This window comes from Elephas maximus, chromosome 8 (genome assembly GCF_024166365.1).
Source record: "Elephas maximus indicus isolate mEleMax1 chromosome 8, mEleMax1 primary haplotype, whole genome shotgun sequence".
Classification (NCBI taxonomy): domain Eukaryota; kingdom Metazoa; phylum Chordata; class Mammalia; order Proboscidea; family Elephantidae; genus Elephas; species Elephas maximus.
In genome coordinates this window covers 116,189,757-116,203,957 of record NC_064826.1, presented here as the reverse complement: position 1 = coordinate 116,203,957, position 14,201 = coordinate 116,189,757, and the positions used below count along the sequence as shown (strand labels likewise).

General features: G+C 40.9%; 1 protein-coding gene across 1 annotated transcript in view; it reads right to left on the bottom strand.

Moving 5' to 3' along the window:
* Positions 1-13,478, bottom strand: part of SUN3 (Sad1 and UNC84 domain containing 3) — a 56,269-nt gene extending 42,791 nt beyond the window's left edge. Inside the window, exons 1-3 of the mRNA XM_049893560.1 lie at positions 13,357-13,478; positions 4,150-4,211; positions 2,752-2,855 (exon numbers count right to left, since the gene is read on the bottom strand). Coding sequence (XP_049749517.1) covers positions 2,752-2,855; positions 4,150-4,211; positions 13,357-13,478 — 288 coding nt within the window. The remainder of the gene's footprint in view (positions 1-2,751; positions 2,856-4,149; positions 4,212-13,356) is intronic.
* Between the last annotated feature and the right edge of the window lie 723 nt (positions 13,479-14,201).

The window sequence follows — 14,201 nt, the reverse complement described above, 5'->3', positions numbered from 1 at the left end:
AGACCAGACTTAATGGTCTGACTGAGACTAGAAGAATCCCAGCGGTCATGGTCCCCAAACCTTCTGTTGGCCCAGAACAGGAACCATTCCCGAAGACAACTCATCAGACATGGAAGGGACTGGACAATGGGTAGGAGAGAGATGCTGATGAAGAGTGAGCTACTTGTATCAGGTGGACAATTGAGACTGTGTTGGCATCTCCTGTCTGGAGAGGAGATAGGAGGGTAGTGAGGGTTAGAAACTGGCAAAATTGTCACGAAAGGAGAGACTGGAAGGGCTGACTCATTAGGGGGAGAGTAAAAAAAAAAAAAAAAGTGGGAGTTTGGAGTAAGGTGTATATAAGCTTATATGTGACAGACTGACTTGATTTGTAAATGTTCACTTAAAGCTCAATAAAAATTATTAAAAGAAAAAGAAAACCTTATGGAGCACAGTTCTACTCTGAGACACATGTGGTTGCCATGAGTCAGAATCAACTTGATAGCAACAAGCTTTTTTTTTTTTTTTTAATGGATTTAGTCTCATATAAAAGGATCACTGTGAAGGTTAAGTGAAATATGTATTTAATGTGGTTGGAGTCCTTTCTGGGGCATCAATAATCTGGTTGTCCTGTTCTCCCTTGGGAGAAGATGGTGGAGGAATATGTATTGAGCTTTTTGAAAAGCAGTATCAGCCCAAAGATCCAATATAAAAGTGAAGGTGACCTAAGAATTATAATATTATTTGTTTTTCCTTCTCATAAGGGTTCATTCTAATAGCCAATGATATATGAAAGGATTTAGCAGCAAGGATGTCTATGTGTACAATATTAAAAAATTGGAAACAATTTAATTGTTCAGAAATAAGTATTTATTGACTACAGTAGTCAATGGAATATTTGTCTACCATAAAATGCTGCTATAAAATAATATTTAAGGACAAGGGAAGATGTTTAAAATCTATTGCTAAACGAATAAGACCAAACCACAAACAGCTTCCGTTGCATGAACCTTGGGACCTATAATGAGCTCACACAACATAAGGCACGGTCTCAAGTAGTTTGTAGCAGAGCTCTCTTCCACAGGAAAAACCGTGTTAACGCTGGCCAATAATGAAATGACTGCAGCTAAGCCTCATCCTTGTGAAAAATACTAGCCTTAGATATTTTTAAGGAGAAAGCACTCTGTCGTATGTTAATTGATCTAAAATTGGGAGATGAAGGGGTGGGATGACTTTTGACTACAGAGAGACAATGCTCTCAGATCACTCACTTATTTTTTCATATCAACATTAATTGAGCCCCAAGTGCCTGGACACTTTTAGGTTCCAGACAGGCTTCCTCCTCTTTACATTTCAGTGGGGGATAAGGGCAGGAAGACAACTGGTAAATGAGTCAATGGGGAAGTGGCTAAGATAAAGTAGAGGATATTGTCTGAGTAGCCTGCGTGGTCACAGAAGCCCTATCTGAGGAGGTGACACTTGAGCTGGGATGGAATGTCAAAAAGGAACCATGCCAGAATAGGTTTGGAACAAAATATTGTAAGGAAAGGGCACCCAGGATACAAACTCTAGCAGAACCTGCCAGTAATTTTTATGAGAGTGCATAAGATGGCAATCGTTGGAGTTCACCATTATTCACTTGAGTTCTCATCTCCTCTCATGATGACCTAACCCATCTGGCCCCAGCTCCCCTGGGTCTGGATCCTCATCTTGGATTGAGCACCCTGTGGTATGGGAGTTCTCTCAGGCTGACCCCTGTGTTGTCACTGCACAGCTATCCTGTCCAGGACCTGGTGCTCACAGATTTTCTGTACATACAGAGTAAGCAGTGGCTTTGAGACCCACCTACAAGAGATTGATAGTGATTGTAAGTATCAGTCTATGGACATCCAAGGGGAAGTTTTCTTATTGGACTGCAATCCTGGGAGGGACTGGAGCAGTGCAATCTTCCCTCCAAGAACTCCATGGGGCAAGACATGTTGGAATGAGCCTAATAAGCTGGGAAGAGGGGATTTCCGAAGCCTTGGTGGAAAACGGCAATTGTTACATATCAGATTCAAGGTTAGTGACTGGAGTGGATTCACTGTGCTGAGAATCAGTGCACTGTAGGTGTGGGTCTGTTAGTCCCTTCTTCCACGGAGCAGCAGGTGACTGGACGCAGCTCCTGTCACCCCTCCTCTCTTTAGTCTTTGGAGGTCAGAATGTAGAATGGACATGTATAGGCTAGTATGCAGGGAGACAGAGGCGGGGGTGGAGGTGAACAAGAAAGGCAACCTCTACCAGTCTGCCTCAGCCTAAACCCATCTAGAACTAACAAGCTTCAGGGCAAAGGAATAGCCACGATGTCCAGCATGTAGTCAGAAGTTAACAATAAAGTGTCGTTTGCCACCTTTCTTTGTGCTAGCACCGCACATGAGGAGCCTGCAGGGAGCCAGAGGGGTGCAAACGGTTAATGCGCTCAGATGATGACCAAAGAGTTGGCAGTTCAGGTCCACCCAGAGGCTCTTGGGAAGAAAGGACTAGTGATCTACTTCTGAAAAATCAGCGATTGAAAACAATGTAGAACACAGTTCTAATCTGACACACATGGGGTCACCATGAATTGGGTCAACTCAACAGCAACTGATTTGGTTTATTTAGCCATGAAAGCACATCATTTTTAGTAAATATTCCCATGCAAAACAAAGATAACATCATGCGAGTTGATCTAGCATTATAGTATATTAATTTTTAAACGAGTGACATACAAAATGATTTAACAAAACACGTCACCTGGTAACTGTAAAGCCTTGAGCCATATTCTGCAATTACAGCATATAATTGTCTGGATTTTTGAGGAAAATCTGTGTCTTTAATCCAGTCATAGTTTCGAAGTCCTGTTAAAGAAAAGACGAACTCTGAGTTAGAGTTTATCTGTCATCTGGAGACATATTTCTAAAATATACTGTATGTATTCAACAGGATTTATTTCTAAGCATGGAGGATATATACAATCTTAAAAACAAACAAAAAACACCAGAGCCCTGTTTAATTCCACTGAAATCATGTCCACTTCAATGGTGTCTCAAGCAGTCTGGCACATTGAATGGCCAGTTGGTGAGCTTACACCTGGGAAATACAAAGAAGGAGTTCGCATCCATTGTAAATATATGCATATTTCAATCTTAAAAGATGTCAAGGGTATTTAGAGCTTAATTTTCAAAATGAGTAAAATTCCAGATATCAATAATTCCACTGTTTGTCTCCACACAGGCACTGAAGTGGAGACTCAAAAGAGTCACTTAAATACCTGTGCACAGGTCTTGTGTAGCACAGAGAGGACGTTTCAGCTGAGAGAGTAAGGCCAGGTAGCAGGCAAGAGGGAAGCGCCGATGGTAACAGAAATGAAGACCATACAGCCAGGATGCAGAGAGGAGCTGAGCAGTGTGCAGTTCTCATTAGAAACCACAATATCCAGGGGCTTGTGGCCCACTTAGACCAGAGAGGCACTCCTGGTCCATTCAGATGTTGCTGGTGGACTGAGGCCCACTGACCTTAGGCAGGCACAGAGCTGGGATAATCAGCAATGCCAGTGTATACTTGTCATCATAAAAAAAGCCACCCAGCCTACTGCCATTTTATAAAATACTCTATCATAGTGATAACTGGGTGGCAATTTTTATCTTAATGGAAACTTTTGTGCTTCAAATTGTTAATATATTAAAGGGAAATTTTCCAGTGTACTAGGGGTTTGTGATTTGTGGTACTGGAGAACTCCAAACCACATGTTCAGTAGTAATTTCTTCAGGAACCGTATGCTGAGAAAGAGGCTTTGGTTGTCACAGTCTACCAAAGCTGATTGACCCAACTCAGAAAACGTGTGAAATGTTTGCTATAACAATATTAAGGATTCCTAACTCTAAAACAACTTTTGTGATCCTAAATTATCATTTTAATAGAAAAAAAGCAGTTTCTAAATTTTCTATAAAGAAGCCTGTATTACTTTTACAAACATAAATAAAAGACAAAAAACAAACAAACAAAAAAAAGTATGCTTCAAGACTGTGCCGGTAACTTCCAGCACCTTCTGTGGTATTTATTTACAAATGTGAGTCATTGCATTGAAATCTTTCTAACCCCCAAAAATACCCTGTGAAATGGCTTTAAAGATAATTGTTTGGTAAGACTTACCTACAAGAAGAAAAATCAGTATAAACATTATACTTATGAAAATCTTCCATGAGCGAATTACCCTAAAAAGAGTTTAAAAAAAAAAAAAAATGATCAATGCGATATACACCATTACCTTAAATATGGGCTTCAATCTAACCACTACAACCAAGTCAACTAACGTCTTATTGGTTACTCTAGGTGGAGTCTGCGATTTAATTAACTTCCTAGCCCAGCATCCTTCGTCCTTTGAAATTAAGAGAAAATAGTTTTCAGGATGGTGTGTGTGTGTAATCTCTCCCACCACCTACACAAACATAGCTGTTATGCTGTTTATGCCTATTTCTATGTCTTTAAATGTGTATAAGAAGAAAATTAAGGAGATTGTCCTAGAGATCTGGGATGGGGCATGAGCTTAAAAAAGAAAGATCAGTCTGATTTTGTAGAAATTAGGTATTAAGCTAAAGAACTCTAACAATTAATAGCTGTCTAATAGAATTCTTTAAAGCAGTCATCACCTTTCCCCTCACTTTTTATTGCAGCACAACATACATGCTGAACAGAGCACAAATAATAATTATCGAGTTCCATGTATCTTCACAGAATGAACATATCAATGTAACCTGACCCAGGAGAAGACAAGGAACATCCTCAGCCCATCAGAAGCCCCACTCATGCTCCCATCAGACCCTACATCTTCCAAACCCTGAAGGTGGCTGCTCTCCTGAGCTCCATCTCATCCATTAGACTTGCTGTTTTGAACCATATATAATGGCATCATGCATGCATGCATTCCATCTCTGGCTTCTTCCACTCAGCATATCTGTGCAAGTCAGTCATGCTGCTGTGTGTGGTTGTCGTTCATTCATTCTTGTGCTCTGTAGTATTCCCGTGTAGGAATACACCACATGGGCATCCATCCTAGTGGTGATGGGCATTTGGGTATTTTCCAGTTCAGGGGTATGATAAATAATGCTGTTATATTCTTATATACAATGCTGCTAGGAACTATCTCATACATTGTGGCTTTTGATGGATATGTGTATATATTTCATTTAGACGTATTCCGAACAGAAAAATTGCTGGACCATAGGGTATAATTATGTTCAGCTTCAGTAGATTCTACCAAACAGTTCTCCAAAGTGGTTGCAGTTATAACCTTTTCACACCCAACGTTTCTATGATCTCAAAGTGGGGGCAGGGAGAAAAGTCTCGAACAGTTGATCAAGCTAAGGCAGAAGGCTGAGAGATTCTACAAACAAAGGATTTCAACTTGGCAAACTAAAAATATCTACTTAAAACACATGCAACTTCAGATTAAGATGGATTATTCGTTAATGCAAAAGAAAACTTGACATGGCAGGAGAAGCATTGGATGACAGGTGAGGAGGGGCGATCTGGCCCTGAGTTCAGCACGCCACCTCAGCAATTCAGGCTTCAGTTTTTCACCTGTTGGCTCTGATAATGTTGAATTTTTCCTAAACTTTATGATCCCAGAAAATAGTTATGGTTCAAGAAATCCCACACTTTATGCTGATGGTTTAAGAAACCCCACACTATATGTTAATGGTTAAAGAAACCTCACACTTCATATTGAATACTGCAAATAACCCCTCTTCCCATATGGACTTAGATAATACTCACAGATGCCCCCTTATTTAACTATAACAAAGCCAAATACAGAACCTCCAAATTCCCTTCCTTGCCTCATGCATGAGTAGTTGAATTGCTTGTGCCCACTAATCAATCAGAAATAAAGTACTTGTTAACTAAACTCTGGTTAAGTTTCTCTCCTTCCCCCAAACCCAAAATCAAACCCACTGCCGTAGAGTCGATTCCGACTCATAGTGACACTATAGGGTTGCTATGAGATGACTCCTTCCCCCAGATCCCTGAATTTTGACCTACCCTAAGCCTGATGGCATAGTGGTTAAGTGCCACAGCTGCTAATCAAAGGGTCAGCAGTTCGAATCCGCCAGGTGCTCCTTGGAAACTCTATGGACCAGTTCCACTCTGTCCTATAGGGTCCCTATGAGTCGGAATCGACTTGACAGCCCTGGGTTTGGTTTGGTTTGGTTTTTAAGCCTGAGCCAACATGTTGCTTCTGCCAGCTGCCGTAGAAGTAGCTTTGACTCATGGAAACCCCACATACAACAGAGTAAAAAGTCGTGCAGCGCTGCGCCATCATCATAATTGTTGGTGTATTTGAGTTCATTGCTGTGGCTATTGTGTCAATCCATTTCATTGATGGTTTCCTTCAACTTTGCTGAACCTCCCTTTTTCCAAACATGATGTTCTTTTCTAGTAGTTGGTCTTTCTTGATGATGTGTTCAAAGTAAGTGAGTTGAAGTCTCTGCCATCCTCCCTTCTAAAGAGTATTCTTGTATTATTTTTAAGACTTGTTTGTTTGTTCTTTGACAGTCCATGGTATATTCACTATTCTTCACCAATGCCACAGTCTGAATGCATCAATTTTTCTTCCTTCTGCCTTATTCATTACCCAACTTTTGCATGCCTATGAGATGACTGAAAATACCGTGACTTGAATCAGACTCACCTTAGTCATCAAAGTGACATCTCTGTGTTTCGATACTTCAGTGAGGTCTTTTGCAGCAGATTTGCCAATGTAATATGCCATTTGATTTTTTGACATTTCTGGACACTGATTGGTGACTCAAGTAGAATAAAATTGTTGATAACGATTCTAGTCAATCTATCACTCCTCTTGAAAAGCCCTTCATGGAGAATAGGCTAACTTTAGCATAAAACATTCTCATTTACTATCCAATAATGTCACCCTTTCATCCCACTTCTCCACACCTGGGTTTCTTTTAGCCTTGTTTACTCTGAGTCTCTATAAAAGAAAAATACTTTTTCCTTAAATCACTTGCAGATCTTATGGTCGGAATGTCCTCCTGTTACAATAGGCCCCTCTCCCTGTGGTAATGGTCTCCTTCCCCCTTTTTTGAAAGCTTCTTCCTATCAAAGTCTACATTTGTTTATTATCTGACAGTTCTGAACTAGTCTCCATCATTCTAAGACACAAGTTACTGCTTTAGGTCTAGGAAAAATGGCCATGAAAGTGGCCTTGTGTGAAAGCTTCTTACCAGAAAAGCAAAACCCATTGCTGCCAAGTCGATTCTGACTCATGGTGACCCCATGTATTACACAGTAGAATTGTGCTCCAGAAAGTGTCCTTGGTTGTAATCTTTACAGAAACAGATCACCAGGCCTTTCTTCTGTGGCACCATTGGCTAGGTTCAAACCAACCACCTTTATTTTAGTAACGAAGCTCAAACTACTTTCCCCACCCAGGGACCTGGAAGCTACTTAATTTATATTTATTGTTAGCTGCCCCAAACTGGCCCCCATACACAGTGGAACTAAATTATGCATTGGCTTGGATTTGAACCCAGGTTTCCTGAGTGGAAGGTGAGAATTCTACCACTGAACCACCACTGCCCCCTAAGACTAAGACAAACTAAGAAGGAAGGTCTAGTGATCTGTTTCCAAAACTCAGCCAATGAAAACCCTGTGGATCATAATCGTCCAGTCTGCAATCAGTCATGGGGATGTGCAGGACCAGGCACCTTTTCCTTCCATTGTGCATGGGGTCACCGTGAGTCAGGGATGACTTGACAGTAGCTAACAACAATTTAGATTTGTGTATTTCCTCAAATTTTGCTCTAGGCTACTTCCTTCTTTTAAAACGCGTACAAATATCAGTAAACAGATTACCTGTATTAATTTGTTTAAGTTAATTGACCAAGTGATGCACAAATTTACTCTTAGCTGTCTACTCTTGAGTTGTATTGTCAGGTGGCAGTGTAGAACCACAGTTCTAGAATCAGGACAACACTAGGGTAGACCAGACGTACAGCAAGCCACTCAGTTTCCCCCAATACACAACCTTTTGCAAAGCTGTAAAACTCCTACCATGCCTTTGCCCAGCCTGTGGGATCTTGCCATTGTGGGGGAACATGCCTCGTGACTACTGGTCATGATTTTCAAATGCTGCTCCGTACTATGAGATTAGCGGCATTCCTTTTATTTTCATTTATACTTCTATTTCTTGTGCAAGTGCTTGTTTGCTGCTGTTGGAATGGTGATCAAGTTACATTTCAGTCTGGATTTCCCAACAGGGTGTGCACATGGGAGAAGTAAATAGGCTTTATAGTGCTGGCCCCACACAAGTGGTGGGACTTCCTTGCTGCAGTTGTAGTTGTCATAGTCTTCTTCTTCTTCTTGATTGTGTGATTGTGGTAAAAACACATACAATAAAAAATTGCAAATTTAGCATTTTTTAGATGTACAATTTACTGACGTTGATTGAATTCATCATGTTGTGCAACCATCACTGGTATCCATTTCTAAATTATTCCATTACCATTAACAGAAACTCAGTACTCCTAAGCTAGGGCTCCTCCTTTCCTCCTCCCTTCCAACCCTGGTAACCACTGATATTACTTTGGTCTCTATACATTTGTCTGTTTTAGATATTTCATAAAAGCAGGAACATACAATATTTATCCTTTTGTGACTGGCTTATTTCACTCAGCATAATATTTTCAAGGTTCATCCACATCGTAGCACGTATCAGGACTTCATTTCTCTTACTGGCTGAGTAGTATTCATTGTATGGATGTGCCACATTTTGTTTATTCATTCATCTGTTGATGGACATTTCAGTTGCTCCCACATTTTTGGCTATTGTGAAAAGTGCTGCAATGCACATTGGTGTGCATTTCTCTGTTTGTGTGCCCGCTTTCAATTCTTTTGAGTGTGTACCTAGGATTGTATTCTTACTGTATTCTTAAAAGCTATACCTACATATGTTCTAATTGTTGTTGTTATTAGTTACCAATGAGTTGATTCTGACTCCTGGCGACCCAATGAGTGTAGAGTAGAACTGCTCCATAGGGTTTTCAAAGCTGTGACCTTTCAGAAGCAGATCACCAGGCCTGTCTTCTAAGTCACCCCTAGGCGGGTTTGAATAGTCAACCTTTCAGTAAGTAGTCCAGCACTTAACCATTTGTGCCACCCTGGGACTCTTGTGTTCTAATTGAAGGACGTATGTATTTATTATCTCAAAAAAATTTTATCTATTAACATAGACTGTTTAGTCAATTCTCAACCAGGAATTTAATGAATGCTGCTGGTTGCCTCCCCAACGTGTCTGTCAGTTTCTCATACTGTGGGGGCTTGTATGTTGCTGTGATGCTGGAAGCTATGCCACCGGTATTCAGATACCAGCAGGGTCACCCATGGAGGACAGGTTTCAGCTGAGCTTCCAGGCTGAGACAGACTAGGAAGAAGGACCCGACAGTCTACTTCTGAAAAGCATTAGCCAGTGAAAACCTCATGAATAGCAGCGGAACATTGCCTGATATAATGCTGGAAGATGAACCCCACCCAGGGTGGAAGGCACTCAAAAGATGACTGGGAAAGAGCTGCCTCCTCAAAGTAGAGTTGGCCTTAATGACCTGGATGGAGTAAAGCTTTTGGGACCTTCATTTGCTGATGTGGCATGACTCAAAATGAGAAGAAACAGCTGCAATTAATAATCAGAAACTGGAATGTATGAAGTACGAATCTAGGAAAATTGGAAATCATCAAAAATGAAATGGAATGCATAAACATCGATATCCCAGGCATTAGTGAGCTGAAATGGACTGGTGTTGGCCATTTTGAATCAGACAATCATATAGTCTACCATGCTGGGAATGACAACTCAAAGAGGAATGGTGTTGCCATTATAATATCCAATAGACGAAAAGAATGTTTCAAGATCTATCCTGAAGTACAACGCTGTCAGTCATAGGATTATATCCATACGCCTACAAGGAAGACCAGTTAATATGACTATTATTCAAATTTACACACCAACCAGTAGGGCCAAAGATGAAGATATAGAAGATTTTTATCAGCTGCTACAGTCTGAAAGTGATTGAATATGCAATCAAGATGCATTGTTAATTACCGGTGATTGGACTGCAAAAGTTGGAAACAAAGAAGAAGGATCAGTAGTTGGAAAATATGGCCTTGGGGATAGAAAAAATGCCGGAGATCGAATGATAGAATTTTGCAAGGCCAACGACTTCTTCATTGCAAATACCTTCTTTCACCAACATAAATGGTGACTATACATATGGACCTTGCCAGATGGAACACCCAGAAATCAAATTGACTACATCTGTGGAAAGAGACAATGGAAAAGCTCAATATCATCAGTCAGAACAAGGCCAGGGGCCGCCTGCGGAACAGACCATCAATTGCTCATATGGAAGTTCAAGCTGAAACTGAAGAAAATCAGAGCAAGTCCACAAGAACCAAAATATGACCTTGAGTATATCCTACCTGAATTTAGACACCATCTGAAGAATAGATTTGATGTATTGAACGCTAGTGACCGAAGACCAGGCAAGTTGTGGAATGACATCGAGGACATCATCCATGAAGAAAGCAAGAGGTCACTGAAAAGACAGGAAAGAAAAGACCAAGAAGGATGTCAGAGGAGACTCTGAAACTTGCTCTTGAGCATCGAGCAGCTAAAGCAAAAGGAAGACTTGTTGAAGTAAAAGGACCGAACAGAAGATTTCAAAGGGCTTCTCAATAAGACAAAGTAAAGTATTATAATGACATGTGCAAAGAGCTGGAGATGGAAAACCAAAAGGGAAGAACATGCTCGGCATTTCTCAAGCTGAAAGAACTGAAGAAAAAATTCAAGCCTCGAGTTGGAATAGTGAAGGATTCCATGGGGAAAATATTAAATGACACAGGAAGCATCAAAAGAAGATGGAAGGAATACACAGAGTCATTATACTAAAAAGAATTAGTCAATATTCAACCATTTCAAGAGGTGGCATATGATCAGGAACCGATGGTACTGAAGGAAGAAGTGCAAGCTGCTCTGAAGGCATTGGCGAAAAACAAGGCTCCAGGAATTGATGGAATATCAATTGAGATGTTTCAACAAACAGATGCAATGCTGGAGGTGCTCACTCGTCTATGCCAAGAAATATGGAAAAAGAGCTTCCTGGCCAACTGACTGGAAGAGATCCATATTTATGCCTATTGCCAAGAAAGGTGATCTAACCTAATGTGGAAATTATAGAACAATATCATTAATATCACACACAAGCAAAATTTTGCTGAAGATCATTCAAAAACGGCTACAGCAGCATATTTACAGGGAACTGCCAGAAATTCAGGCTGGTTTCAGAAGAGGATGTGGAACCTGGGATATCATTGCTGATGTCAGATGGATCCTGGCTGAAAGCAGAGAATACCAGAAGGATGTTTACCTGTGTTTTATTGACTGTGCAAAGGCATTCGACTGTGTGGATCATAACAAACTATGGATAACACTGTGAAGAATGGGAATTCCAGAACACTTAATTGTGCTCATGAAGAACCTTTGCATAGATCAAGAGGCAGTTGTTCGGACAGAACAAAGGGATACTGATTGGTTGAAAGTCAAGAAAAGTGTGGGTCAGGGTTGTATTCTTTCACCATACCTATTTAATCTGTATGCTGAACAAATAATCTGAGAAGCTGGACTATATGAAGAAGAACGGGGCGTCAGGATTGGAGGAACACTCATTAACAACCTGCGTTATGCAGATGACACAACCTTGCTTGCTGAAAGTGAAAAGGACTTGAAGCACTTACAAATGAACATCAAAGACCACAGCCTTCAGTATGGGTTACACCTCAACATAAAGAAAACAAAAATCCTTGCAAGTGGACCAATGAGTAACAGCATGATAAACGGAGAAAAGATTGAAGTTGTCAAGGATTTCATTTTACTTGGATCCACAATTTACAGCCATGGAAGCAGCAGTCAAGAAATCAAAAGACACATTGCATTGGGCAAATCTGCTGCAAAGGACCTCTTCAAAGGGATGAAGAGCAAAGATGTCACCCTGAAGACTAAGGTGCCCCTGACCCAAGCCATGGTATTTTCAATCACATCATATGCATGTGAAAGCTGGACAGTGAGTAAGGAAGACCGAAGAAGAGTTGATGCCTTTGAATTGTGGTGTTGGCGAAGAATATTGAATATACCATGGACTGCCAAAAGAACTAGCAAATTTGCCTTGCAAGAAGTACGGCCAGAATGCTCCTTAGAGGCAAGGATGGCGAGAGTGCCTCTTACATACTTTGGACATGTTGTCAGCAGGGATGAGTCCCTGGAGAAGGACATCATGCTTGGCAGAGTACAGGGTCAGCGGAAAAGAGGAAGACCCTCAACGAGATGGATTGACACAGTGGTTGCAACAATGAGCTCAAGCATAACAACGATTATAAGGATGGCGCAGGACAGGGCAAGTGTTTCGTTCTGTTGTGCATAGGGTCGCTATGAGTTGGAGCCAACTCGATGGCACCTAACAACAACAACAACAACTGGTTGCCTAGTGGTTAAGTGCTATGGCTGCTAAACAAAAGGTCAGAGGTTCAAATCCACCAGCAGTTCAAATCCATCAGGTGCTCCTTGGAAACTCTATGGGGCAATTCTATTTTATCCTATAGGGTAGCTATGAGTTGGAATCGACTGGGTGGCAAAGGGTTTGGTTTTGGCTTTTTACTGGTTACCATGAGTCAAAATCGACTTGGTGGCAAGTAACAGCAACAACTTTTTGCCTAGAATCCTAAACTACTGTGCTAAGCTGAGATTCATTGAAAAAAAAAATTAAATAATCTGAAAAGTCTGAAGTTAAAATAGTAATCTTGCTGCTAAAGTTCATCCTTTTAAAAAGCAGAGCTTCCCTTTCATAAGGACCCTAGATGGCACAAATAGTTTGAGCTCAACTGCTAACCTAAAGATCAGTGGCTTGAATACACCCTGTGGTGCCACAGAAGAAAGGCCTGTCAATCTTGGCCATAAACATTATAGCCAAGAAAATCCTATGAAGCAGTTCTTTCCTGTAACATATGGGGTCATCATGAGTCAGAATTGACTCAGTGGCAGTAGGTTTGGTTTTTTGGTTTTCCTTTAACTGTCTTTGTCCCCATTCTACTGGAATTAATCTAATTTACATAGAACACAGTGTACCACAGAAAGCACAGTGATTGAGAGAAAACTTCAGAGGAAACAACGTGAAAATCATTTTCTCTAAAAAGGAAGAAAGCATTGACTGGGCTATTTTCCACCTATGGGCATATATAACATATATCATTCATAACATGAATAAGATTGTATAGAAACAATTCTGCAAAGTTGCATACCAGTTTGAGTCAGGGCTTTCGTGCTCTGACAGCAGAGCAATCATGCTCGTGCCACTGTTGGCTTCTTCAGAATAAGCTCGAAAAGCCCTCGCACCCCTTCTTGTCTTGAGTCTTCCACTCATTTTCCTCAACTGAGTAACAGGCAGCTGGCAGAAAGAAGACTATCATTCATGTTCTGTTTTATATTTTTACGGAAACCATGAAGCTATACGTAATGAATTTGTTTTTGTTTTAACTTCACAAGGGTTTCGCCTTCAAGGGGGAAACTGTGAGTGAGCCAGTCTTGAAATGCCCCTGTCTCCTTTATTGCATCAATCTTCTGTGACACATCATAATGGCTCTATCGGCCCCCATGCCTGCAGAGGTGGGGTACACACATCACCTGCCCAACTGACAGCGCACCTCCTCAGTGTCTGCTTAAAATGCTTTATTGTAACATATTTAAAACATACTAAATAAGTATCCACTACTCTGTTAACTGGGAACCCTGGTGGCATAGTGATTAAGAGCTATGACTGCTAACCAAAAGGTCAGCAGTTTGAATCCACCAGGTGCTCCTTGGAAACTCTATGGGGCAGTTCTACTCTGTCCTGTAGAGTGGCTATGAGTCAGAATGGATTTGAAAGCAATGGTTTTTTTGTTTTTGTATTCTGTTAACTACCACCCTTCTGTCAGCTTGTTGTGCTGTGGTGGCTTGTGTGTTGCTATGATGCTGGAAACTAAGCCACTGGCATTTCAAATATCAGTGTGGTCACCTGTAGCGAATAGGCTTTAGCAGAGCTTCCAGATGGCGCAGTAGTTAAGAGCTCGGCTGCTAGCCAAAAGATTGTCAGTCCGAATCCACC